At 48.1% G+C, this 23,875-nt stretch overlaps 1 protein-coding gene across 6 annotated transcripts in view; it reads right to left on the bottom strand.

The window, feature by feature from the left end:
* Positions 1–23,875, bottom strand: part of PARP4 (poly(ADP-ribose) polymerase family member 4) — a 91,484-nt gene that overhangs the window by 2,963 nt on the left and 64,646 nt on the right. For 4 of the 6 annotated variants that reach the window (XM_008259954.5, XM_089304345.1, XM_089304341.1 and 1 more), the window contains 10 exons: positions 23,186–23,373; positions 18,299–18,398; positions 16,208–16,378; positions 15,939–16,019; positions 13,816–13,896; positions 12,686–12,781; positions 12,015–12,137; positions 9,283–10,599; positions 6,916–7,015; positions 2,726–2,858 (listed from right to left, as the gene is read on the bottom strand). In XM_008259954.5, coding sequence (XP_008258176.4) covers positions 2,726–2,858; positions 6,916–7,015; positions 9,283–10,599; positions 12,015–12,137; positions 12,686–12,781; positions 13,816–13,896; positions 15,939–16,019; positions 16,208–16,378; positions 18,299–18,398; positions 23,186–23,373 — 2,390 coding nt within the window. The remainder of the gene's footprint in view (positions 1–2,725; positions 2,859–6,915; positions 7,016–9,282; positions 10,600–12,014; positions 12,138–12,685; positions 12,782–13,815; positions 13,897–15,938; positions 16,020–16,207; positions 16,379–18,298; positions 18,399–23,185; positions 23,374–23,875) is intronic. The other 2 variants (XM_089304344.1, XM_089304343.1) reach the window with 1 other exon arrangement.

Here is a 23,875-nt window from a genome sequence, read left to right as displayed (position 1 = left end):
AAGAGGCAGAGATAGAGAGAGAGTATTCCATTCACAGCATCAGTCCCCAAATGGTCACAACAGCTGGGGCTGTGCCAGGCCAAAACCAGAAGCCAGGTATTCCATCTGGGCTTCTCAAGTGGGTGGCAGGGACCCAAGTCCTTGGGCCATTTTCTGTTGCCTCTTAGGCATATTAGCAGGAAGCTAAATTGGAAGTGAGTAGCTGGGACTCAAACTAGTGCCCTGACACGGGATGTGGGTGTCACAAGCAGTGCCTTAACCCGTTGCATCACGACATCAGCCCTAGCTGGCCTTTCCTTTACTTCAGTTGGTCTTCAAAAAGTACTTGGGCCACTGTCCACTGCCTTCCCAGGCACATTAGCAGGAAACTGCATTGGAAGCAGAGCAGCCAGGCCTTGCACCAGCACGCTGCTATGAGATGTCAGCATTGCAAGTGGCGGTTTAACCCACTGTGTCACAGTGCTGGGCACCCTGAGAATAGAACATATAATCAGTCTTTGTGAGAGGTAAAAATAGGTCTACTTATTTATTTATTTAAATTTATCTATACACATGTATCTCTAAGAAATAACTTTTTCTTAAACATGACACTTTAAAAGTAGCTGTCAGGGGGCTGGTGCTGTGGCGCTGTGAGTTAACGCCCTGGCCTGAAGTGCTGGCATCCCATATGGGCGCCAGTTGGAGACCTGGCTGCTCCACTTTTTTTTTTGTTGTTGTTCATGAGATACAAAGATTTACTATCAGGATGTAAGTACTAGGGTACTTCACAGAAAAGTATAATGGAAAGATGGTTTATTTTGGTAAAAAATAAAAATTGGAATGCAGTTTTATTGTAATACCCATTTTCCATGAACTTTTTTGAAGATTCTACATATATATGACTCCAAATTATTTTACAAAGTAGTCTTTTAACTGCATTTTCCATTGATCTTTTGAAGTCATCTTGTATATACCTGTCATGCATGTATGTGATGTTTTAGAGTTAAAAATGTGTGACAACTCTGTTATCCTGCACTTGTTATTCTTTCATTTGGAAGTCTTGTATTTGCACTTTTCCAAGACCCACAGTTAAACGGCAGAAAGGTGGCCATTTGTCATGGTGGGTAACATGCTACTTGGGACACGTGCATTATTGGAGTGCCTGGTTCAAGCCTGGGCTCTTCCACTTTGGATCCAGCTTCCTACAAATGCGCGCCCCTTGAGGCAGATGACAGCTCAAGTACTTGAGTCCTTGCCACCCATGTGAGAGACCTGGACTGAGTTCCAGGCTCTTGTTTCTGTTTCTGCCTTTCAAATAAAGTGAAAATAAATAACATACTAAAATATTAAAAAAAAATACAACTGAATTTAAAAAAAAGGCAAAGAAAACTGATCACTTCTCACTTCCGAATATCTTACCTGTCTATGTTTGATTCACAAACTCAGAAAAATGTTATTTTCGAGCAAGCTGTGATAAATTAGTCAAATGATTTTGAAAGGGAGAAAGAAAAGCCATGGCTTAAATTGTTAGCCAGAGGTGGCCTCTCTTGAAATTCATGTCAATTTTCCATTTTGCAAAGTAACTCATCCACATAAAAAATTGTCAAAACGGACTTCATTTAATTAGTAATATGTAAAGACCTTTGCACAGAAAGAGGTTACAAGGTAATGTGAAAAAGACTAGCTACAGTAATTTTAAAACAAATATTTCAAAGTGTAATTTGCATAATGTTTAGGTTCAAGTCTCAGCTGCTCCGCTTCCAATCCAGCTCTCTGCTATGGCCTGGGAAAGCAGTAGAAGACGGCCCAAGTCCTTGGGCCCCTGCACCCATGTGGGAGACCTGGAAGAAGCTCCTGGCTCCTGGCTTTGGATCGGCGCAGCTCCGGCTGTTGCGGCCATCTGGGGAGTGAACCAGCAGATGGAAGACCTCTCTCTCTCTCTGCCTCCCCTCTCTCTGTGTAACTCTGACTCTCAAATAAATAAATTAATTAAAAGAGAGAGAGAGAGAGAGAGAGAAATGTGCCCACCCAGAGCCCAGAGCCTGCAAAAAGGCTCTCAAATAGTCCATAGCCTTCCTGTAGACCCTTGAGTCACAGCATTCTCTGAGCAGATGGCCAGAGTCCCCTTGTTTGCCCTCCTGGGTCTGCATGGTGCTAACATGTCACTAGGTCTGCAGGGCGGTCAAGTGCATCTGGTGTGCCTGGCTCTGTGATGGGTGATGTGTGGTATTTATATGGGCACTGAAGGCCTCTAATGGTGCTGAGGGGTCAAATGAAGGCTAACTTTGACCCTGGCCTCCCAGGTGGTTACAGAGTTGTACTTGTCAAGGTAGAAGATTAGAACACATTTTACTTAGTAGTGTGCCAGTCTGATTTATAACTGCTAAATACTTAGACATCGAGTATGTGGGCTTCCATTTGTCCTCTTGGTCCCACACCCTGCAATTGTTGGGAACAGGCTTGGGCCCAACAGTTATGTCATGGATCTCCTGAAGGCACACAGGATTAACACACTATTGTGAAGAAGAGCTATCCAGGAGCTGGGAGACCTGTGCTGCAGCATGAGCTGCAGGTAAACTCTCAGAGCCTATTTCCTGTGTGGTCTGCAGACCCAGAACCCTGGGTCAGCCCCGCCTATCACAGGAGACTTGGCAGCTCTGCCACCCTTCAACAAATTCACTCTGCAAGGCTTATTTAAGAAACAGTTGAATATCCACGTGTTGTTTATTGCTATCCCAAAAGCCACCTGCAAACAGAAGGCACGTCCAATTTCATCAACGACTTCAGGACAATCCCCTCTTGTTCCAACTTGGTGCGAAGAAACTGCAGGACCAGCAACGTGGCAATCAGGTTCAGGAGACATTCTCTCCCGTTGACACCTAAAAGGAAAGACCTCCATCAGGGCTGCATCTCAAACTGTGCCCATGTACACAATTTCCATTAAAGAATATACTGTTATTATTAAACCATAACATAGGGCTACATCATAAACTCTATCAAGGTACTTAGATTGCTATTTAAGTTTAAAAATGAGGATGACAGAATCATGCCTATCACAGCAAGATGTTTATGAGGAAAGTGGACTGGTTCCAGAAGTCCCTCCCCTGCCACCTTCAGTAACCAGGGAGGCATGAAGTACATGAAGTACGATGAAAAAAATTCAGTGTCAGGGTGGGAGTTTGGTCCAGCAGTTTAGATACTGGTTGGGACACCAGCATCCCGTATTGGAGTTCCTGGGTTCAAGTGCCAGGTTCAGATTCCAGGTCTGCTCCCAAGATCAGCTTTTTGCTAATGCAGGCCCTGAGAGCAGCAGGTGATGGCTCAAATACTTGGGTCCCTGTCACCCACATGGGAGTGACATCTGGCTTCTGCTTCCATCCTGGGCCCAGCCCCAGCTGCTGCGAGCATTTGGTAAATGCACCAGCAGATGGAGAACATTTCTCTCTCTCTTACTCTCTTTCTCTCTCTCTCGTTTTCTCTTTCAAATACATACAAATAATAATAAAAAGCAAAAGCCACAAAGGTCTTAGAAAAAAAGATGCCCACATTCCTAGCAAAGTGCCTGGGTGCCTCTCTTTCCATCACTCCACCTTTCAAATAAAATGGGAAAAAGGAGATCCAAGAAGCAAGGTTAAATACATTTTCTTTCCACTCTATACTGCACATTTCGATGATTCTTTATAAGAAACCCTGGATTATGCCATCCTACTTTGAAGAGTGTCCAGTTTTGTTCTAGTGGGACCTGTGAAGAGTTTGCTTTTATTGGCTCTGCTAGGGTGGGCCTATTTTGGTTTTTCCTTTTGTCCTGTGATATAGTCCTTGATCAAGGGGTATGACCCTAGGCAGCAGGTGATGGCTCAAGCAATTGGGTCCTTGTCACCCACTTGGGAGATCTACATTGAGGCCCAGACTCCTGGCTTCAGCCTGGCCTAGCCCTGGCTGTTGCAGGCATTTGGGGAGTGAACTAGCAGGTGAGAGATTTCTGTCTCTATACATAAATAAAAACAAATAAATAGAACTTCAAAAAAGGAGAGAGAGAAGGCCTTCATGATGTTTCCAGGGGTGCATGACATCCTTTGAAGACCAGACTCTGTCTCCCAGCCCTAGGCAGCAGCTGAAAACCTTGGCCCAGCTCTGGGCTTCCCAGCTTTTCTTCCTGGTTTCCTTATACTCACAGCCTGGGAACACGTGGGTTAAGGGAGCCAAGAAGCTGAGGGGGATGTGCATGGAATTTCAGAGCTCCTCCTCTGTGTGGCTACCTCCTTCCTAGGAATTTTATTTTTTTTAAGATTTATTTATCTGAATAAATGACAGAGAGAGAGGGAGAGACCGAGGGATCTTCCATCTGGTAGCTGCACAAATGTGTGTGCCCAAATGCCCACAATAGCCAGGGCTGGGCCAGGCTGAAGTTAGGAGCTAGGAACTCCATCTGAGTCTCCCAAGTGGGTTGCAGAAACCCAAGTCCTATGCCATTATCTGCTGCCCCCAGGTGCACTAGCAGAAAGCTGGATGGGTAGGGGAGGTGGGCTTCAATCCGTGGTACTCTGATGTGGGACGTGGGTGTCCCACGTGTTGGCTTAACCCATAGCACCAGAACACCTACCTCTTTCTAGAATGTTCACACTTTGCAGTCACTTTGACACCTTGAACTCTGACCCTGTGTCCTCATCCCATTAAGACTTCAACCTAGGTGCCCCCAGTCGGGAAGCTGGGAAATGTGGGGCTGGCCTGCTTTGCTTCCTTTCTTTTGAGCATCATCCTCCAGTCTCTGCCTGGTTTTGACTGTTCTACAGGCCTTTGTTTTTTAAGGGATTTATTTATTTATTTGAAAGTCAGAGTTACAGAGAGGCAGAGGCAGAAGGAGAGACAGTGAGAGAAGTCTTCCATCTGATGGTTTACTCCCCAAATAGCTACAATGGCTGGGGCTGTGCCAATCCAAAGGCAGGAGCCAGGAGCTTTCTCTGGGTCTCCCACGTGGGTGCAGGGGCCCAAGGACTTGGGTCATCTTCTACTGCTTTCCCAGGCCATAGCAGAGAGCTGGATCGGAAGTGGAGCAGCCGGGACTCAAACCGGCGCCGATATGAAATGCCGGTGCTTCAGGCCAGGGTGTTAACCCGCTGTGCCACAGCGCCGGCCCCAGAATAAATACAAATTCTTATCTCAGGGCTAGCATTTGACCTCCAAACCATTGCTGGATTGAAGATGCCCAGGACCTCTGCATTTGCTGTCCTGACAACACAAAACTGGTTCCAGCAGAGCCTGGCTGTTGTCAAAACTGTTGTCTCTCCTGGGCACAAAACTAAAAAAACAAACAAAAAAGTTCCCCTAGCCCCTAGCTCCTTTGTTCCCAGGTGGGGCCATGTGACTGGTTCTCACCATCTTTTCTTCCTCCTGTCTACTAAGTGGAAGATACCACAGTAATCTTTTTTCTTGTTTGCTTTTACCAGAATAATTTTCAAGCTACCTGTTGAACATAGTAGAGCCACATGCAGAAAGAGCCAGGGTCTGTAAGTGACTACAGGGAGAGGAACTTCCCTGCTGACCAATATTTGACTGATATGGGCAAGCAATATATTTCTAAAATATTTTATTTATTTATTTGAAAGGGAGAGTTAGAGAGAGAGAGAGAGAGAGAGAGAGAGAGATATCTTCCATCTGCTGGTTCACTCCCCAGATGGCTGCAACAACTAGGGCAGAGCCAGGCCAAAGCCAGGAGCCAGGAACCAGGAGCTTTATCCAGATCTCCCACATGGGTGCAGGGGCCCAAGCACTTAGGTCATCAGCTGCTTTCCCAGGCGCATTAGCAGGAGTGTTGCATGATAGCACCCATCCTGGTGGGTAACATTCGATGGTGTTGAGCTACTAAGATTGTGGGATTGTTGTTTACAGCACATATAACACCCTAAGTAGTGGTTAAGGTATGATTACAAACTACTCTCCTATTTCCATTGATATTTAACAAATATAATCCCATTCATATACAACTTTAATAATTATTGTATTAATTAACTTCTTTACAAAATAATTTATAGGGGCTAGTGTCGCTCCCCCCTTCGCGGAGGAACGACCCAGGACCCTGCGCTGTTCTTTTGTCTGCTCGGCCCTTCCCGGGTTTGCTGCTGGTCCTTTCCAGGTTGGCTGCCGACCCTTCCACCTCCGTGGAAGGGCGGCTCCCCCTGCCACTTTCCCCACTTCCGCGGGGGAGCGGCACACCACCGGCCGGCTCTCTCTCGGGGGCTGCTCAGATGTTATCCTGATGTTCCCTTTAGATGTTCCTGGTGCATGTTATCTCTCTCCTCCTTTATAGTCCTCTTCCACCAATCCCAACTCTGCTACCCACATGCCGAGTACGCTGCTCTCCTCCAATCAGGAGCAGGATCAGCTCCTGCAGGTTATTGGTCGAACTGGAGGCAGCTGTGTAGAAGTTGTTTACTCCTCTCCCAGTGCCATATTGTGGGAGAGCAGATGCATAGAATAAGTCTTAATTCCAGTAACTTAGTCTAGTCCGAGTTGCTCCCCACAGGCTGGCACTGTAGCATAGTGGGCAAAGCCACCACTTGCAGTGCTGGCATCCCATGTGGGTGCCGGTTCAAGACTCGGCTGCTTCACTTCTGATCTAGCATCTCTGCTGATAGCCTGGGAGAGCAGTAGAAGATGACCCAAGTCCTTGGGCCCCTGCACGCACATGGGAGATCCGGAAGAAGCTCTTGGCTCCTGGCTTTGGATAGGCCCAGCTCCTGCTGTTGTGGCCATCTGGCGGAGTGAACCAGCAGATGCAGACTTCTCTCTCTACCTCTGCCTATCTCTCTCTCTGCAACTCTGCCTTCCAAATAAATAAACCTTTAAAAAATTTATAACAATTAGGCACATACCTATGAATGAATGGAAAAATGAACAATTATTGTGCCTTAAGTGAACAGAAAAATTGAGACTTACCCAGAGAGCGAATGCCTTTTTGTTCAAGAAAGCTGAGTAAAACATTTGTATTGAAGTTTAAAATAAATCCTAGGTTGGGTGTAAGTTTCCAGAAGCCATCCTATGAAATTAAGAAGCAAGTTTTAAGTCACATTATTAAACTTTCATCACAAACGAGGTTAAGTAGTAAATAAATTTCCATGTTTTTCAATTTCAACAATTAAGACTTTTGAAAAGCTTTTATTACCTAGATATCAAGGGTCTTCACACCCTAGGACACATCTTGTCTGGGATACCATAAGTACTATAGACATTAAATGGTGGCATTTACAAAAAATCTGGAAAGAGGCTCAGGTGTAGAGATTTTTTAAAAATGGTACTACACATTTGTTTCCTCCTAACAATACTCTGAACCCGTGTTCCTCCAACTTTAAATTGCATGATTCCTTTCTTTAAAGGCTTCTTTTTCAAGGTATGACTGACATTAAAAAAAAAAAAAAAAAAAAAAAAAGCCTCGGAACTTTAGAATGTGCAAGCTGCCGTGCTTGGACGTCAGTTTATAACTAACCACCACTGCAAACAATGCCGCAACTCATCCAGCGCTTCCGAAAGTTCCCTTCCACCTCCTCAGCACTGGGCGTAAGGCCTGTCTTCACAGGTATCAAAGAGCAGAAAACAGTATTGTTCATCACGCACACTAGGACGCCTGCCTGATTCTTTTTGTTCAAGCATTACAAGTGAGCCCTTAGGTAGTCTGAAATATGATGGCAACATATTTCTAAATACAAAGGTGTTATATTGAACCTGCTCTTCTAAACTACCCTCCCTGTGCCCACCGTCCCCTGCCTGCCTTGTCATGTGCATAGGAGAATGCAGAAGTCTGGGCTTGGGGATCCTCACCTTGAAAGAGACAGACCCTAGGCCCTCTGGGAACTAAGAGAGAGAGCAGGAAGGAGGGTCCCATCCTGCACAGGTCACAGGTGACCGGATCTATGGCAGAAACCTGAAAACTAACAGCAGCGATGCTAGGGGCCACCTGTACAGAACTAGCCCCTGGGAGCGGTTCTTCTGTCTTTTCAGGCACTTTCCTGGTGGAGGTCCTATCGTTTACCCACTTTGCAGGTGAGGATGTGGAGACAGGGAGAGGGTGGGCGCCTTGTCCAAAGTCACAGCGTACTGTGTCGTAGAGCAGGACTGGAGCCCCTGGAGTTTGGCGGCAGGGCCCACCCTCTGCTCTGTGGGCAGCGCTGCTCTGCTTCTTCCTGCCGGCTTGCACTTGATCCTCGCAGGCAGGGAAGGTGGGCAGCTGGGACCGTCCTATTTCAACCGGAAAACCCTTCTGTGAGGTAGACGCCATTATATCCCCACTATGTGGATGAGGAAACTGAGGCTCACACAGGTGACCTGACTTGCCCCAAGTCACACAGTGGTAGGACTGGGACTCATGCTTAATCTTATGCTAAATCCAGCCCCTTCCACTTTATTAAATTACCTTAAGTCAATACAGTTACAGAGGTCAGATGGGGTCTTAGCATCAGCGTAGGAGCTCAATTCCTGGAGTGTTTCTTAGTTTAACAAATGGAATGATAAGATCTAATCTAATATTACAGGTCGACTAATTCCTGTATTCCCAAGAACTCATGCAAAAATACCTAGGGGCTGGCGCTGTGCTGTAACGGGTAAAGCTTTTCATACAGGTGCCCATTTCAGTCCCAGCTGCTCCACTTCAGATCCAGCTCCCTGCTAACGGGAAACCAGTAGAGGATGGCCCAAGTCCTTGGGGCCCTGCACCCACAAAGCAGACCCAGAGGAAGCGCCTGACTTCTGACCAGCCCAGCTCTGGCTGTTGTAGCCATTCGAAGAGTGAACCAGTGGATGGAAGCTCGCTCTCTCTCTTTCTCTTTCTTTCTCTCTCTGTCTCTCCCTCCCTCTCTCTCTGTAACTCTTTCAAATAAATACATCTTTAAAGAAAAATAACTAGAGTACATTTATAGCATTCTGTTTTGCTTCACAATAGAAAATGTGTATGAAGGGCAGTTCATCAGTTCTAGCACCTAGGGAATTAAGGTCTTACCCTACGATCTGCTCAGGGACGCTGTCAACTGAGGAATATTAAAATTCACCAACATGAGGTTCTGGCTCAACAGTTAACGGGAAGCACCAGTCATTATTAAACATATTGCTCCCATCCGCTAGCTGGTGTGGTTTTGGTGGGTTTGGGAAGCAAGAGTTTCTTGATGAAGAAAGCAGCGTGACTCAGCACTGGCACAAATCCCTTACTTTACGACTGACTGGTAACCAGCAGTTCTGATGGCCGATTACTCTGAGCGGCACTGCTTAACCACGAAGCCAACTAACCACACATTTACAGCGAAGCAGGCCAAATACCTCGGTTTGTAGACTGAAGAGTTCCGTGTACGTCGCAGCACTCCTGCGGCTCTGTTCCTGGACCACGGCTTCCCCTCTCTCTCCTGCCTGAAAGTCCCTTTGTTCCTTTTTTCTTTCTTTTGCCAGGCAAGGTAGAGGCAATGGGAAGTCCCTTTCGGTCTCATCAGCTTGATCCTCCACGTCGAAAGACTCACAGCTCATAAGTACGTCTGCAAACACCTCACTCATAGGTATGTCTGCTAATCCATCACTGTCTTTTCCCACAGACCTGTCATCAGCACAGAGCCCTCCTGTGGGAGAACCCGACGGTGCAGCTCTGGCAGGAAGAGAGGACAGGAGAGGGCGCTGGTGTACTGAGAGCACTGGTGAGCTGACGCTCTGAGCGCAATAAACGGAGGGACTAAGGGGGCTGTAAGAGGGACTACGGGGGCCGGTGGGACCAACAGAAGGGCCTTGACGAGCGAACAGCGAATGTGGGCCGGGGCTGGCGTTTTTAACATTAAGCCTGCTACTTTGGGCTCGAAGAGGTTCAGGTAACTCCGACAGTTTAGACCTCCTAAAGCTAAGAGAGGACAACCTCCCTTTGGGGATCCGGCGAAGCGGACTGGGAGAAGACTCCAACTGAAGCAAGCTGCTGGTCTCAGGGCGCTGGCCGTCATTTGGTGGGTCTGAGTGTTTGAAAGGAGAAAGAGAATCAAAAGAGAAAGAAGAACCAAAAAGAGGGCCCTGAAGACATGTGCGGGAAGAGGAGGAAGCATCAGGGAGAGGGGGTGGAGGAGGAGAGGAGGAGGAGCCACCGGCTGCGGCCGCCAAAGGAAAGCTGGAAGCAATCCGTTTGGAAGCCAACACCTGAGGACCCATGTAGGAAGGTGAGGGAGCATCATAGACAGGCAGCGTTAGAGCCATGGCGGAGGAGTCACTGGCTGCAGCCAGCGAAAGAAATCTGGAAGCAAACACTTGACGACCCTTGTTGGAAGCGAAGGAGGCACCAGGGAGAGGGGGCGGAGGAGGCATGGCGGAGCAGCCATAGGCTGCAGCCCCCACAGGAAAGCTGGAAGCAACTGCATTTTCTGGCACGCCTCTGTCTAACTGCACTGTGATTTCTGGTTGTTGTTGTGAATCCATCACTCTTAAATCCAAAAACATTTCCGGATCTCCACATCCAAGATAGGGTGTGAGAGGTTCTGCCAATAGCTGTGAATCTGAGTCTGCCTCTTCCATTGTTTCAAGGACCTGCAACATACGCCGCTTCAGTTTCTTTTTAACCAAATATTTAGGTTGCACTTCCTCATCGCATGCAGATACTGAAGGAAGGCGCTGAAGGGGAAAACAGAACAAAATGAAGGGTCAGGTGAACGTTCTTCCCCGCGATTGGCGTCCCAAGGACCCCGGGATCGCAGTCAGGGTCGTCAGCACACGCGGGCAGGGCACCCGAGGTACTCAGGACGTTTCAATAGGAGCCCTGGGTTTATAGATAAGGACGCAGAGCTCTGGAGAGAACAGCAGCAACAACACCTCCAAAGGTGTTTCTGTGATCCGAGAATCAGAACCGTGGACACCCACCCCTCCTTTCCCGCGGAGAAGTGACTTGTCCAAATGTTACACTGAACAGAATCGTAGTGTGGAAATGAGCCCGAAAATAAGCAAATAATTTGAAGTAAATTATGTCAGTCTTTCTGGCAATATTAAGAAAATGAGAGGGGCTGGTGTTGTGCAGTGAGTGGGTAAAGCCGCCAGCTGCCGTGCCAGCATCCCATATGAGCGCTGGTTTGAGTCCCAGCTGCTCCTCTTCTGATCCAGCTCTCTGCTATGGCCTGGGAGAGCAGTAGAAGATGACCCAAGTCCTTGGGCCCCTGCACCCACGTGGGAGACCAAGAAGAAGTTCCTGACTCCTGGCTTTGGAAAGGCACGGTTCCTGCTGTTGCAGCCATCTGGGGAGTGCACCAGCAGATGGAAGACCTTTCTCTCTCTCTCTGCCTCTGCCTCTCTGTAACTCTGACTTTCAAATAAATAAATCTTTAATAAAAAATGATCTTCAAAAAGTTCATGTGGAATGTACAATATGAGAAAACTGCACCGATTTCAAAATTGTTTGCAGCAAAAGAAACTTAAATTCCATTTTTCCATGAACTTTAAAACAATTTTATTTATTCATTTATTTTTATCTTATTTAAAAGGCAAAGAATACAGAGGGAGACACACAGAAATAGAAATAGAGACAAAAATAAAGACAGAGACAGAGAGAGATCTTTCATCCCACTGACTTAGTCCTCAAATGCCTGCAACAACAGCTTGGGCCAGGCTGGAACCAGGAACCTGGAAATCAATCCGGGTCTCCCATGTGGCTGGCAGGGACCCACTCCAGGAGCTATCACGAGCTTCTCCCGAGATGCCCATTAGCGGGAAGCTGGAATCAGGGTAGAACCCAGGCACTCTGAGATGGGATGTGGGCAACCCAAGTGGTGTCTTAACCACTGCCCCAAACACCGAGCCCTCCATAAACTTTTTGAAGTCCTCTCCTGTTACCTGACTGGCTGGCTGTGTGGCAGTGAATCTGCCCATGAACGAAGCATAGCCATAGTCATTCTCGTTTTGTACTTTGCTGCTACACTGGTGTGTTTTTTCCCTCATCAAGGAGACAACCTGTAGATGCAGGTGACAAGGGTGCTATTCGAGCTCTGTCGTGGAACTATGAAAGTGCATTTTCTGCTGACTTGGTAATTAGGGCTCACCTGCGCTGTGCTGGCTCCTGGTTGCTTCTCCTGCCAATTCATGTAAGGCAGAAAGTCCACATCTTCTTCAGCAATCAGTTTTGAGATGTTTGGTGTATTAGGAAACGGTGACTCATTACCATCCTATATTGAATCACATTGGGGTTAAATTAAAACTGCCATTCTCAAATTAATGATGATCACACATTCTAAAGCCTTGTGGTTGTTGCATTTGCACTGGGTCTGTCTGTCAGGTTGGGTCTCATGGCCTGGGTCACGGGTTTGAGAGAAAGAGGCACCAACAGGCCCCTCAGTTGAGGGGTGCCGCTGAGAGCTGTGCTGAGTGCTGCACGTGGGTTTCTTACTCATGAAGAGGAAAGGGCGTCTTGGTGGGGGAAGGGAAACCTAGGCCTTATCTACTTTTTTGAAGTGTCAGATTAATGAAAGATGAGAAGTGCCAAAAATGTAACAGAATGGCAGGACACCTTGAGAATACATATGTAGCTAATTAATAATCATATCATTAAAATGATAACATAAGCATTTAGAGAGGTCATCAGAAATCCTGGTGGAGGCCATGATGGACAGGAGGCCTGCTGGCTTCCCCCACCCTGCCCTTCACAAGATCAGAGCGAGAGCCACTTCCGTAAGATGTAAATACCATAAAGTAACCACGAATTAGCAATACATACCCTTTTCTCAACTGCCACAAAGCTGGTAAATTGTGTGATGAGAGAGTTTTCTTTACTGAGTTTAACGATCAGAGATTTTAAGCTTTGTTTCTTCATCTAGGAGAGAATAAAACCAAAGAAACCAGGACCCGTTTTATTTGAGTCTAGCTACACACGCTCGGTTAAAGAGAGCATTAACTAGTCTAAATTGGTGTTTTTCTATGACAAGTAAGCCTCCTTCTAATAAGCACGTCAAACTGAATGCTAGGTTAAGGGCCTTGTCAGGTAGGTGACCCAACACTCCGTGTAACACGGGGTCAGCTGACCTAGCTCAGCCACAGAAGAGGAGCTCCTGTTAAGCCAGCTCTTGGAGTTTATAAAGAGCACCCACCAGTGGCGAGAGCCCTCAGTCCATGGAGGCGTTGAAGGGGCAGAGGGCGCAGTGTAGGATGGTCCCAGGCAGGGCCTGGTCAGTTGTCTCCAGAGATAAAAGGGCCTTAAGCAAAACAGAACAGAAAGCTGTGCTCCAAGGCTGTTAGGAGACCAGAGTGAGCGCGAGGCCATTTGTCACCGGCCGTGCCTGTCCGTCAGGGTACCTGGCCCTCCACGGCATCTGGCACCTTCCTTTGGGATTGCACGTAACACCAACACTCCCCAACTTTCTTTCAGATAACAGCCCCTGGGTGACCAGCTGAACTGCCAGGCTGGGCTCGATGGGTGAGACCTTCAGCCCGGGTCCATCTACACAGCAAGAAGGGAACAGGGTGGCCTTTGGCTCTGCCGGGTGCCTTAGGCAGGTCTCCCACCGGCCTGCCCCTGGTCCTCACCACAGGACAGCTGAGATGACATCCATTACAGGCACTCAATGAACGTTGGCTGAGCGCCACTGCAGTCTCTTTGTGCAGGGTAAAAGGTTACAGAATTCTCAGGAAGGCACGGACATCCATGCTTTCACGAACTTCAACAAGCATTCTTGGAGCACCCATACTCCAGGAACATTCTTGAAGCACCCATACTCCAGGCCCGGATGTCACAGAAGCAGGGGTGGATGTTCCCCGGACAGCACGTTCTTCTCCACACAGCTGTCCTCACCTTACATTCCCTTGGCTAAAACAAGCGATTCTATGGGTTCTATGAAAAAAAGCCCGAACCTCATGGCTTGTCTCGTTTTCATGGAGAATGCCATCTTCGTAATCTCTGATCAGAGCTCGCGCCGTCAGCTTGTGAATCATCTGTGTTTAAGCAACAAAGGCGAGAGAGATTCAAATGGCTTCTCATCCAAGACGTAGGACGCTCTTTTGTAAAAACTGAGGTATAATCTACACGTGGCAGAATTTACCCTTTACCAGAGTGCGATTGGGTGAGTGTTCACGGAAGTATAGTGTTGTGTGGCCATGCCCAAAATGAAGACACAGAACATCCCTTCACCCCAAAAACCACCTCTGTGGTCAGTCTCCTGGCCCCAACCACTGGCCACCATTCTTCTGTTTTCTGTCCCTTGAGATGTGCCTTTTCTACCAATGGCCATTTTGCAGACAATTTATAACTGCTCTTCCACTGTAGGAGGAGCCAAGCTGGTGCTGGGGGTGTGCAGCCAGGAATGGGGTCTCCATGCTGCAGGGCAGGGGCCACAGGACCTGCAGGTGAAATGCTTCCTCTCAGACTAACAAGAGGAACGGGTCTCAAATGGTAACGTCTGCTTTCAATAATCACAAGTCACAGAGGAAGGTCAGCGCCCAGACTGTGATTTTATGGAAAATGACCCATTTCCAGGTAAAATCCTTGGCTTTCTTGCCCCCTTAGATTCGATTTTTAAAACAAGATTCCCTTCAATTCCATACATTAAGTCGCTGGCAAATATTAAGTCAGTTATATTGATTCACTGTCCAAAAAGTAAGCTGTATCTTATTTTTGAATGACAGCAATAACCAGAATATGATTTACCTGGTTATACAAATAATCCTATGAATAACAAAGTACACAGATAGAATTGACAGCTCAGGAGTTTTCAAGGTCAAAACTATAGTGGATGAGTACTAAGGCAAATGCCACAAGCTTTTTGGTGATTGCTTGTGATGCTGTAATCTCATAATATAGATGTATTTTGGTCTTTGTCCATACTTCCTGGCACACACCTACTAAAGAATACACTGTGACTTCCTTAGTGTAAGAGGGAGGGACTGGCACTGCGCCACCGCAGGTTAACTACATCGCCGGTTCGAGTCCTGGTAGCCCCACTTCTGATCCAGCCCCTGCTATTGCGCCTGGGAAAGCAGCAGAGGATGGCCCACATCCTTGGGTCCCTGCACCCACATGGGAAATCTGGCTGCAGTTCCTGGCTCCTGTCTTTGGCCTGGCCCAGCCCTGACTGTTGTGGACATTTGGAGAGTGAACCAGTGGATGGAAGAGCTCTGTTTTTCTCTCTTTCTCTCTGTCACTCTGCCTTTCAAATAAATAAAGGAATGTTTAAAAGAAAAAGGGAGGGAGCATTTGTTGCTCCATTTGATCTTTCGTTCTCGGATCCTGAAACCCCTCCAGAGACACCAAAGCTGAAAGGGTTACTCTCTATTGGCTCCTTCCAACCACGCCCACATCTATGTTAATGAGGCTGTCTTCTGGAAGGCCCCCCCCCCCCTCCGCTCTGCCAGAGATTAGAGCACTGGGACTTGCTCAGCCCACTTCCAGGGGCAGAGTTAATCACAGGGGTCAGTGAGCCCATCGCGACTCTTGTGTGATGACCCCGACTGAAGGCCCAGAGGGCCTGTGGGTTGGACACATCCACAGGCGGTGGGGTGGCACCCTCCAGCTCCCTGGGGGCAGCAATTCCAGCACTGGGGACCCTTCCAGACTCGCCCCGTTTTGTCTGTCTGGATGTGTGCTTTGTATCATCCTAGTAACACAGGAACTTGGGAAGAGGGAGGAAGTGTTCCTTGAGCTCCGTGAGCTGTTACAGCACGTTACGAGGGTAGTGGGAATCTGCAGTTTGTAGCTGAGGCAGACAGAAGTGTGGGCAACCTGGGGGCCCACGAGTGTCTGAGTTGGGGGCAATCCCGTGGGACTGTGCCCTCTCCTCCTGGGACACAGGCTGAGTCTGGGCAGTTAACAGTCAGAGGTGATGTAGGGCACAGAGCTGGTGTCACCCACGTATTCAGCACTGTCCCTGTGTGTACACGTGATCAAGCTCAGTATCACGTACAACACAGGAAACACATGGAGCATTAGGCCCACATAAGAAAACACAGAACTTTCGGTCCACAGTTCGTTTGACTCTTACCGTCCCTGTTGTCTTCTGAAGCTCAGTAGTGGACACCATGGCCTGAAATTCCTTCTCGTCAATGAGTGCACACAGAGTTGCCTGGGACAGAGGAAAAACATTACCTCGTCATTAGCGTGTCACCCCAGTGTCTGATGAGTCAGAAGCCTCTCTGAGCCCAGGCTGACCCCTGGCTGTGTCCCCGGAAGGAGAAAATCTGCCACCCAGAAGGGAAAAAGTAGCAAAACGTATGGCTCTCCCCGTGGTGCACCTGCTGTGTACCCTCCTACCTGTGTACAATGAGGGATGAATCCATAGACAAGGAGCCGGTCGTTGTGGAACAAGGAGGGCACCTGGGCTGGGGCCTGCAGGGGCTCAGGTGCATCCAGATTTAGCTGCTGCCATTTCACAGAGACAGAGTGGCAACTTGGAGAACGCAGCCTGGTCATTTGCTCTTCTATCTATGGATAAAATGGGAATTACTTCTTGTTCAAGGTTACATCTGTGTTTACATTCTACCGCTTATGGATTTTGTGGCTCCTTGATTTTTTTTTTCCTCCTTCCTACTAATGGGTACTTTTCCCAAAGGCTGAGGCAAAATGTTTAATAATAGCACTATTACAGGATTTAAGTTTACAAAGCACCCTGAATTTATGCCATTAGCTAATGACTTCCTTGCAACTTTGGTATGAATAGATACCAGTTACAAAAATGAATCCTATGGGGTGGGAGTTATGGCCTCTATTGGTTTCATTCACTTAACAGTAAGTTAAGCCACACTTGAGATGCCCACATCCCACATTAGAGTACTAGTTCAAGTCCATGCTACTCCACTTTTTTTTTTTTTTTTTTTTTTTTACAGGCATAGTGGACAGGGAGAGAGAGAGACAGAGAGAAAGGTCTTCTTTTACCATTGGTTCACCCTCCAATGGCTGCTGTGGCCGGTGCACTGTGTCCGGTGTGCTGCAGCCGGCACACCACACTGATCCGAAGCCAGGAATCAGGTGCTTCTCCTGGTCTCCCATGGGGTGCAGGGCCCAAGCACTTGGGCCATCCTCCACTGCACTCCCTGGCCACAGCAGAGAGCTGGCCTGGAAGAGGGGCAACCGGGACAGAATCCAGCGCCCCGACCAGGACTAGAACCCGGTGTGCCGGCGCCGCAGGTGGAGGATTAGCCTATTGAGCTGCGTCACCAGCCACTACTCCACTTCTGATCCAGCTCGCTGCTGCAAACAGATGATGGCTCAAGTACTTGGGCCCCTGCCACCCACACGGGAGACCTGAAAGAAACTCATGGCTCCTGGGTTTGGCCTGGCTCAGTCCTGGCTGTTGCAGCTATCTGGGAGTGAGCCAGTGGATTGAAGATCTCCTACTGTCTTTCCCTCTCTTTCTGTTTAACTCTGATTTTCAAATAAAAAATAATTCTTCAAAAAAAATGTTCAACACCACTAGTTCATAGTGAAATGTAAATAAAAAACACAATGATATATAACTTCACATCCATTAGGATGGCTACTATTAAACAAACAAATAAAAGATGGAACACAATGTGCACTGGAGAGGATCAGAGAAACTGCAAGGCTTATGTGCGGCTGGTGGGAATATGAAATAGTGCAGCTACTGTGGAAGACAGTATGGCAGCTCCTAAAAATCTACACACAGAATGACCACACGATTCAGCAGTTCCACTTCTCAGTGAGCTGCCCAGAATTGAATGCAGAGCCTCAGACAGACTCTTGTATGCCAGTGCTCACAACAGCTTTACTCACAACAGCCAAAGGGTGCAGGCAACCCAAGGGTCCACCATGGATGAATGCGTGAACAAAATGCGGTCTATTCATACCATGGAACAGTAGTCACGGTATTCCTGATAGGTGTAAGAGGAGCAGTACTAAGAGCAAGGCTCACGCTTCTGTTGCTTTTGTCTCTCTATAGCTCCCCTTTCCAGTCAAGAAAACACAGGAGAGGCTGGTGCTGTGGCAAAGCAGGTAAAGCCTCCGCCTGCAGTGCTGGCATCATGTGGGCACCAGTTTGCATCTCGGCTGCTCCACTTCCAATGTGACTCCCTGCTAATGCACCTGGGAAAGCAGCAGAACATGGGCCAAGTGCTTGGGCCCAGGTATCCATGTAGGAATCCAGGAAGTAGTTCCTGGCTCCTGGCTTCTGCCTGACCCAGCCCCAGCTGTTGTGGCCATTTGGGGAGTGAACCATTGGATGGAAAACCTCTCTTCCTCTGTCTCTCCCAATATCTCTCTCTTTAACTCTGCTTTGAAGATAAAGTAAATATTTAAAAGAAAACAGTAGTTACCATCACCTAGACTTGTGTGATCATATTCTATATACAAACATCAAATTAGGTATAAGAAATTCTTAAAACATACCTGCTTTTTCCAACTCTGTTTGGAGTTTGAGTTAAAATATTCAAATACTCCAGCACCATACTGGGACAAAGTTCTTAAGATGTGACGATTTGCTGTAGAACTGATCACATTTCACACTTTAATTTTCAGGAAATTTTAAAAACATTTTTGAAATATATGTTTCTCAACATATTGAGAAAGCTCAAAACTCAATAAAAGAGATCATCTGTGGGAATGTAGCTGAAGTTAAAGAAAAACTGAGAGCAGCAGAAAATAGTTTTGCAAAGTTTTGCTAATGTAAATCCCTGTGTTTCAGAAGACTTATTTTTCACAACTAGAAAGTAAAATTTCTTGACTTCAAGTTTACCAAAGGAAGGTGTAGATGATTCTAAAACACCCCCAAAGGCATCAGAATGTGATTAAGATGTCAACCAACTATCAACAAATGTCAGTTTTCCTGTTTTGATCCCAAAAGCCAAGAACTGGCAAAAAAAAGTGAACAAAATTTACACCTTAAAATTGGATACACACCTAGAAGCAAAAAGCATAAAGAAGCAATGCTCACTCTAGCAAAGAACATCTTTGATACTTAGCAGTGTCCTGTTACGTTTCTCTTGATAACAGTTGGAGAAAAAACTATTAAGAACTCATTTCTGGGGCACATGATGTAGGGAGCAGGTTAAGCCACTGCCTGTGACGCTGACATCTCATATGAGTGCTGCTTTGAGTCCCAGCTGCTCTAGTTCTGATCCAGCTGCCTGTCAAGGCACCTGGGGTCGGGGGCAGCAGAAGATGGCCCAAGGGCTTACACCCCTGCCACTCACATAGGAGACCCGGGTGGTGTTCCAGGGTCCTGGCTTCGGCCTGGCCCAGCCCTGGCCATTGCAGCGACTGGGGAGCCAACTAGCAGATGGATCTCTCTCTCCCTCTGTCCCCCTTCTCTCTGTAACTCTGCTTTTCAAATAGATAAATAAATCTTTTTTAAAATGAACTCCTTTCTTAGGACATTTCCTCTGAAACATGAAAGAAATGATGGATTATTTTTCTAGGAAAAGAGCTAAAGAAAGCTCCATCACAATTTTTTTGAGGCTACTGATAAGGACTGGATGCTATGGTTTGAGTATTAGTCGGGATGTTGAACGTCTCCTCCCCCAAAGGCCCAAGTTTTGCTTTTCTGGGGGTGGGAGACGTTTAGCGGAGCAGTTAAGACACCACTTAGGATAGTTGCAACCTGATTTTAGACTGTGAAACTCCAGAACTGTGGGCCAAAATAAACCTTCCTTTACTTCATAAGTAGCCTGTGTCAGGTATTTTGTTACAGCAACAAAATGTTGACTAACATCGCATCTGTCTTTAGTTCTCGAAAAAAATTTTTTTTTTAGATTTTTTATTTATTTATTTGAGAGATAGAGATATAGACAGTGAGAGGGAGAGACAGAGAGAAAGGTCTTCCTTCCGGTGGTTCACTCCCCAGATGGCCGCAATGGCCGGAGCTGTGCGGATCCGAAGCCATGAGGCAGGAGCTTCCTCCCGGTCTCCCATGCGGGTGCAGGGATCCAAGCACTTGGGCCATCTTCTACTGCTTTCCCAGGCCATAGCAGAGAGCTGGATTGGAAGAAGGGCAGCCGGCACTAGAACCGATGCCCATATGGGATGCCGGTGCCACAGGCGGAGGATTAGCCTATCGCACCACAGGGCCAGCCCCTAGTTCTCAAAATTAATTTGCAATGACTCCAACACTGACTGAAAAAAAATCCTTAAGACAGAGAGCACTGTACAGATGTGTCTGCTAGTTGGGCTGGCTGGAGTCTTTTCAGTGCTCTTGCTGTGGGGCCTGAGGACAATGATTACACACACACACACACACACACCCCAGGGGGAAGGCAAGGCTGGATACACAGTCTCCATCCTGGAGAACTGTCAGCATTGCTAGAGTGCATAGACACAAAAGTGTATGCATAGAAAATGGGGCAGAAACCCACGGAAAAAGCCCCAAAATTTCACAGAACACTAAGGATCCTAGCTCCCCGGGCCGGATGGTGCTCCTGGGTGGCTCTCCTTGCCACCTGCTCCTCCCCTCCGCACCCCCTTTGTTTCCTCCTAGGTCGATCGGCTGGCACCACTAGGCCCTCACTAGGGTGAGGGCCATCGCCTGCTCCGGGACAGCTTTCCATCAGAAGGCGGAAACAGGCGCTGCCCAGGTGTCGGAGCCTTCTCCAGTGCGGGGTCCCAGGTAAGCCTGCCCGGGACAATTCCTGGAGGAGTCTGCTTCAGCTTTGTGATGCCCAAGCGTGCCCGGGGTTACAAAGAATAACAGTGAGAGCTGTGATGGAGGACGGGTGGGCAGGGCTGGTCTGAGAGCGACCGGGCCAGCTCCGGGAGCATGGGGCTGGGCTGGCCCAGCACACCCCTCGCCTGCCCTCCAGTGTATGAGGTGAGTCCGCTCTGCGCTGGACCTCAGAACGGGAGCTCCTGGTGACCACTTGTAGGGCAGACTCTGATTGTAATTTGCCTTGCAGTCCGCCGTCTGCCTTAGGGCAATCTGAAAGAGGCAGCTGCAGCTGGGGGAGGGGAGTGCCAGCCATGTGAGGTGGCAGCCTCCCCAGGAGACAGGCTGTGCACACTGCAGACTGGAAGATGAAAATGCACATGGCAGCCTGGGAAGGGAGGCGACGGAGCAAAGCAGCCTGTGGGCAGCCCTGGCTGCTCAGGACAGGCTGGGCGTTCGGATTCTTACGTAGGAGAATAATCTGATACGGGAGCCATTTTCACGAATGGCTTCATTTTGCAGAGGAGAGGTTAAGACGGTCTAAGGCCACAGCTGATGGGCGGCCTACTCCAGTTCTGAGGCCCTAAGCCCAGGCCTCCGTCCCGCCACACTGTGCGGCTTCTGCTTACTGGAGCAGTCATGTCGCTGCATAAAGGGGTTTTCCTCAAGACGGACTGCATGGGCACTGTGGAGCCGTAAGATTATAGTGGGGAGGAGAAATTCTTGTCGCCTAGTGATGTCACAGCCATCATAGGTGTGCAGTATGCTGGTGTAAACACACCAACTGTACTGGTGGTCACATAAAGTATAACACCTGTATTATGCAAGACATAATACTTGATAATGATCATAAACAACTATGTCACTGGATGATATATTCACTATATTATTCTTTAAGTCATTTTATTATTTTTAAATATTTATTTTTAATTTATTCAAAAGGCAGAGTTAAATAGAGAAAGAGAGGAAAAGAGACAGATAGAGAGAGATCTTTCATGTCCTGGTTCACCCCCTAAATGGTTGCAACAGCTGGGGCTGGGCCAGGCTGAAGACAGGAGCCTGGAACTCCATCTGGGTCTCGCACATGGGTGCAGGGACCTAAGCACTTGGGCCATTTTCTGCTGCTTTCCCAGGAGCATTAGCAGGGAGCTGGATCAGAAGTGGAACAGCCGGGACTCCAACTGGTACTCATATGGGATGTTGGCTTTGCAGGTGACAGCTTAACCCACTGTGCCACAACGCTAGCCCCTAATCATTATTTTAGAGTGTATTCTACTTATATATAAAAAAGTTTACTGTGTGACAATAGGCTGTGACACTAGTGGCAGCCTCACTTGAGAGGTCTTCAAAAAGTTCATGGAGAGCAGGCATTTGGTGTCTGGGATGCCCACATGTCATATTAAAATACCTGGATCCCGGCTCTGCCCCTGACTCCAACTTCCTGCTAATGCAGGCCCTAGGAGACAGGCAGCCTCAAGTTCATGGGTCCCTGGCACCCATGTGGGAAACCTGGATTGAATTTTTGGGTCCTGGCTTTGGCATGGCCCAGCCCTAGCTATTGTGGTGTTTGGGGAGTGAACCAGCAGTTAAGAGATTTCTCTGTTTCTTTCTCTCTCTCTGAGTTTGTCTCTCTACCTTTCAAAAAAAAAGAAAAAAAAGTTCATGGAAAGTGAACTATAAAAAAAGTGCACAAAAATTTTTGCACTAAAAAAGCATATTTTACTATAAAATACTATTTTAAATGTTTGTTTTATTTATATGAAAGTCAGAGTTAGAGAGAGAGAGGGAGGGACAGAGAGAGAGGTCTGCCATCCACTGGTTCACTCCCCAGATGGCTGCGACAGCCAGGGCTGCACCAGACTGAAGCCAAGAGCCAGGAGCTTCATCCAGCTCTCCCATGAGGGTGGCTGGGTCCCAAACACTTGGGCCATCTTCCTCTTCTTTTCCTAGGTCACTAGCAGGAAGCTGGATCAGAAGTGGAACAGCCAGGACAAGAACCGGCATCCATACGCCTCTATGCCATGACGCCGGCCCCCTTCCACAAACGTTTTGGCCTGCATTTGCACATCTCATGTTGAGACCGACTTTTGAGTGCATCAAGAGGCAACACTGAATGAAGACTTACATGCCCTGGGTATGTGTAAGTCACCCTCAGGCGCCCTCTACGGTGCGTTTCTCAGCAAGCACCCCCTGCTGTTCAGCACTGGGTGACGCTGCTCAACTTCCAAGCTTTCAGAAAGCCTGTACAGGCTGCGTTCTCAGGTGGTCTTTTTTTTTTTTTTTTTTTTTTTGACAGGCAGAGTGGACAGTGAGAGAGACAGAGAGAAAGGTCTTCCTTTGCCGTTGGTTCATCCTCCAATGGCCGCCGCGGCTGGCGCACCGCGCTGATCCGATGGCAGGAGCCAGGTACTTCTTCTGGTCTCCCATGGGGTGCAGGGCCCAAGCACTTGGGCCATCCTCCACTGCACTCCCTGGCCACAGCAGAGAGCTGGCTTGGAAGAGGGGCAACCGGGACAGAACCAGCACCCCAACCGGGACTAGAACCTGGTGTGCCGGCGCCGCAAGGCGGAGGATTAGCCTAGTGAGCCGCGGCGCTGCTCAGGTGGTCTTCACTGTGTGCCCGGATGGCCAAGACTTACCCAACCCCGCAGGTGAACAGCCTGGTGTGGTGCACGTTTCTCTTCACAAGCTGCAAGGTCAGGCTCTCGCTCTGGAGGTGCCCATCTGATATAAGGAGAATGTTCCGTAACCCCTGAGCAGGGTACAGCAAACTCAAATACCGGAGGGTCTTCCAGAAGTCCGTGTTGCCCAGGGTAGGAGTAGCAGACTGGAGGAGATGAAGCAGAAGATTATTCACTCCTTCTTGGGTGAATTCACCATCGACTGGAACCATTCCCTGAACCCCATCTCTCTCTCTCTCTCTCTTTTTTTTTTTTTTTTTTTTTTTTTTTTGGACAGGCAGAGTTAGACAGAGAGAGACAGAGACAAAGGTTTTCCTTTTCCATTGGATCACCCCCAAAATGGACACTACAGCTGGCCTGCTGCACTGATCTGAAGGCAGGAGCCAGGTGCTTCTCCTGGTCTCCCATGGGGTGCAGGGCCCAAGCACCTGGGCCATTATCCACTGCCTTCCCGGGCCACAGCAGAGAGCTGGACTAGAAGAGGAGCAACTGGGACAGAACCAGCACCCCAACCGGGACTAGAACCCAGGGTGCCGGTACCGCAGGTGGAGGATTAGCCAAGTGAGCCGCAGTGCTGGCCAAGCCCATCTCTTAACGAGGGCTTAGAGATATGCCGTCACTGAAAAGACTGCTGTCCCGAATTTGTGG

The sequence above is a fragment of the Oryctolagus cuniculus genome, chromosome 9 (assembly GCF_051225735.1).
Source record: "Oryctolagus cuniculus isolate XC-2025 breed Fujian yellow rabbit chromosome 9, ASM5122573v1, whole genome shotgun sequence".
In the NCBI taxonomy this organism is placed as follows: Eukaryota; Metazoa; Chordata; class Mammalia; order Lagomorpha; family Leporidae; genus Oryctolagus; species Oryctolagus cuniculus.
Note: the sequence above shows the minus strand (reverse complement) of the source record. Positions and strands in the feature narration are given on the sequence as shown.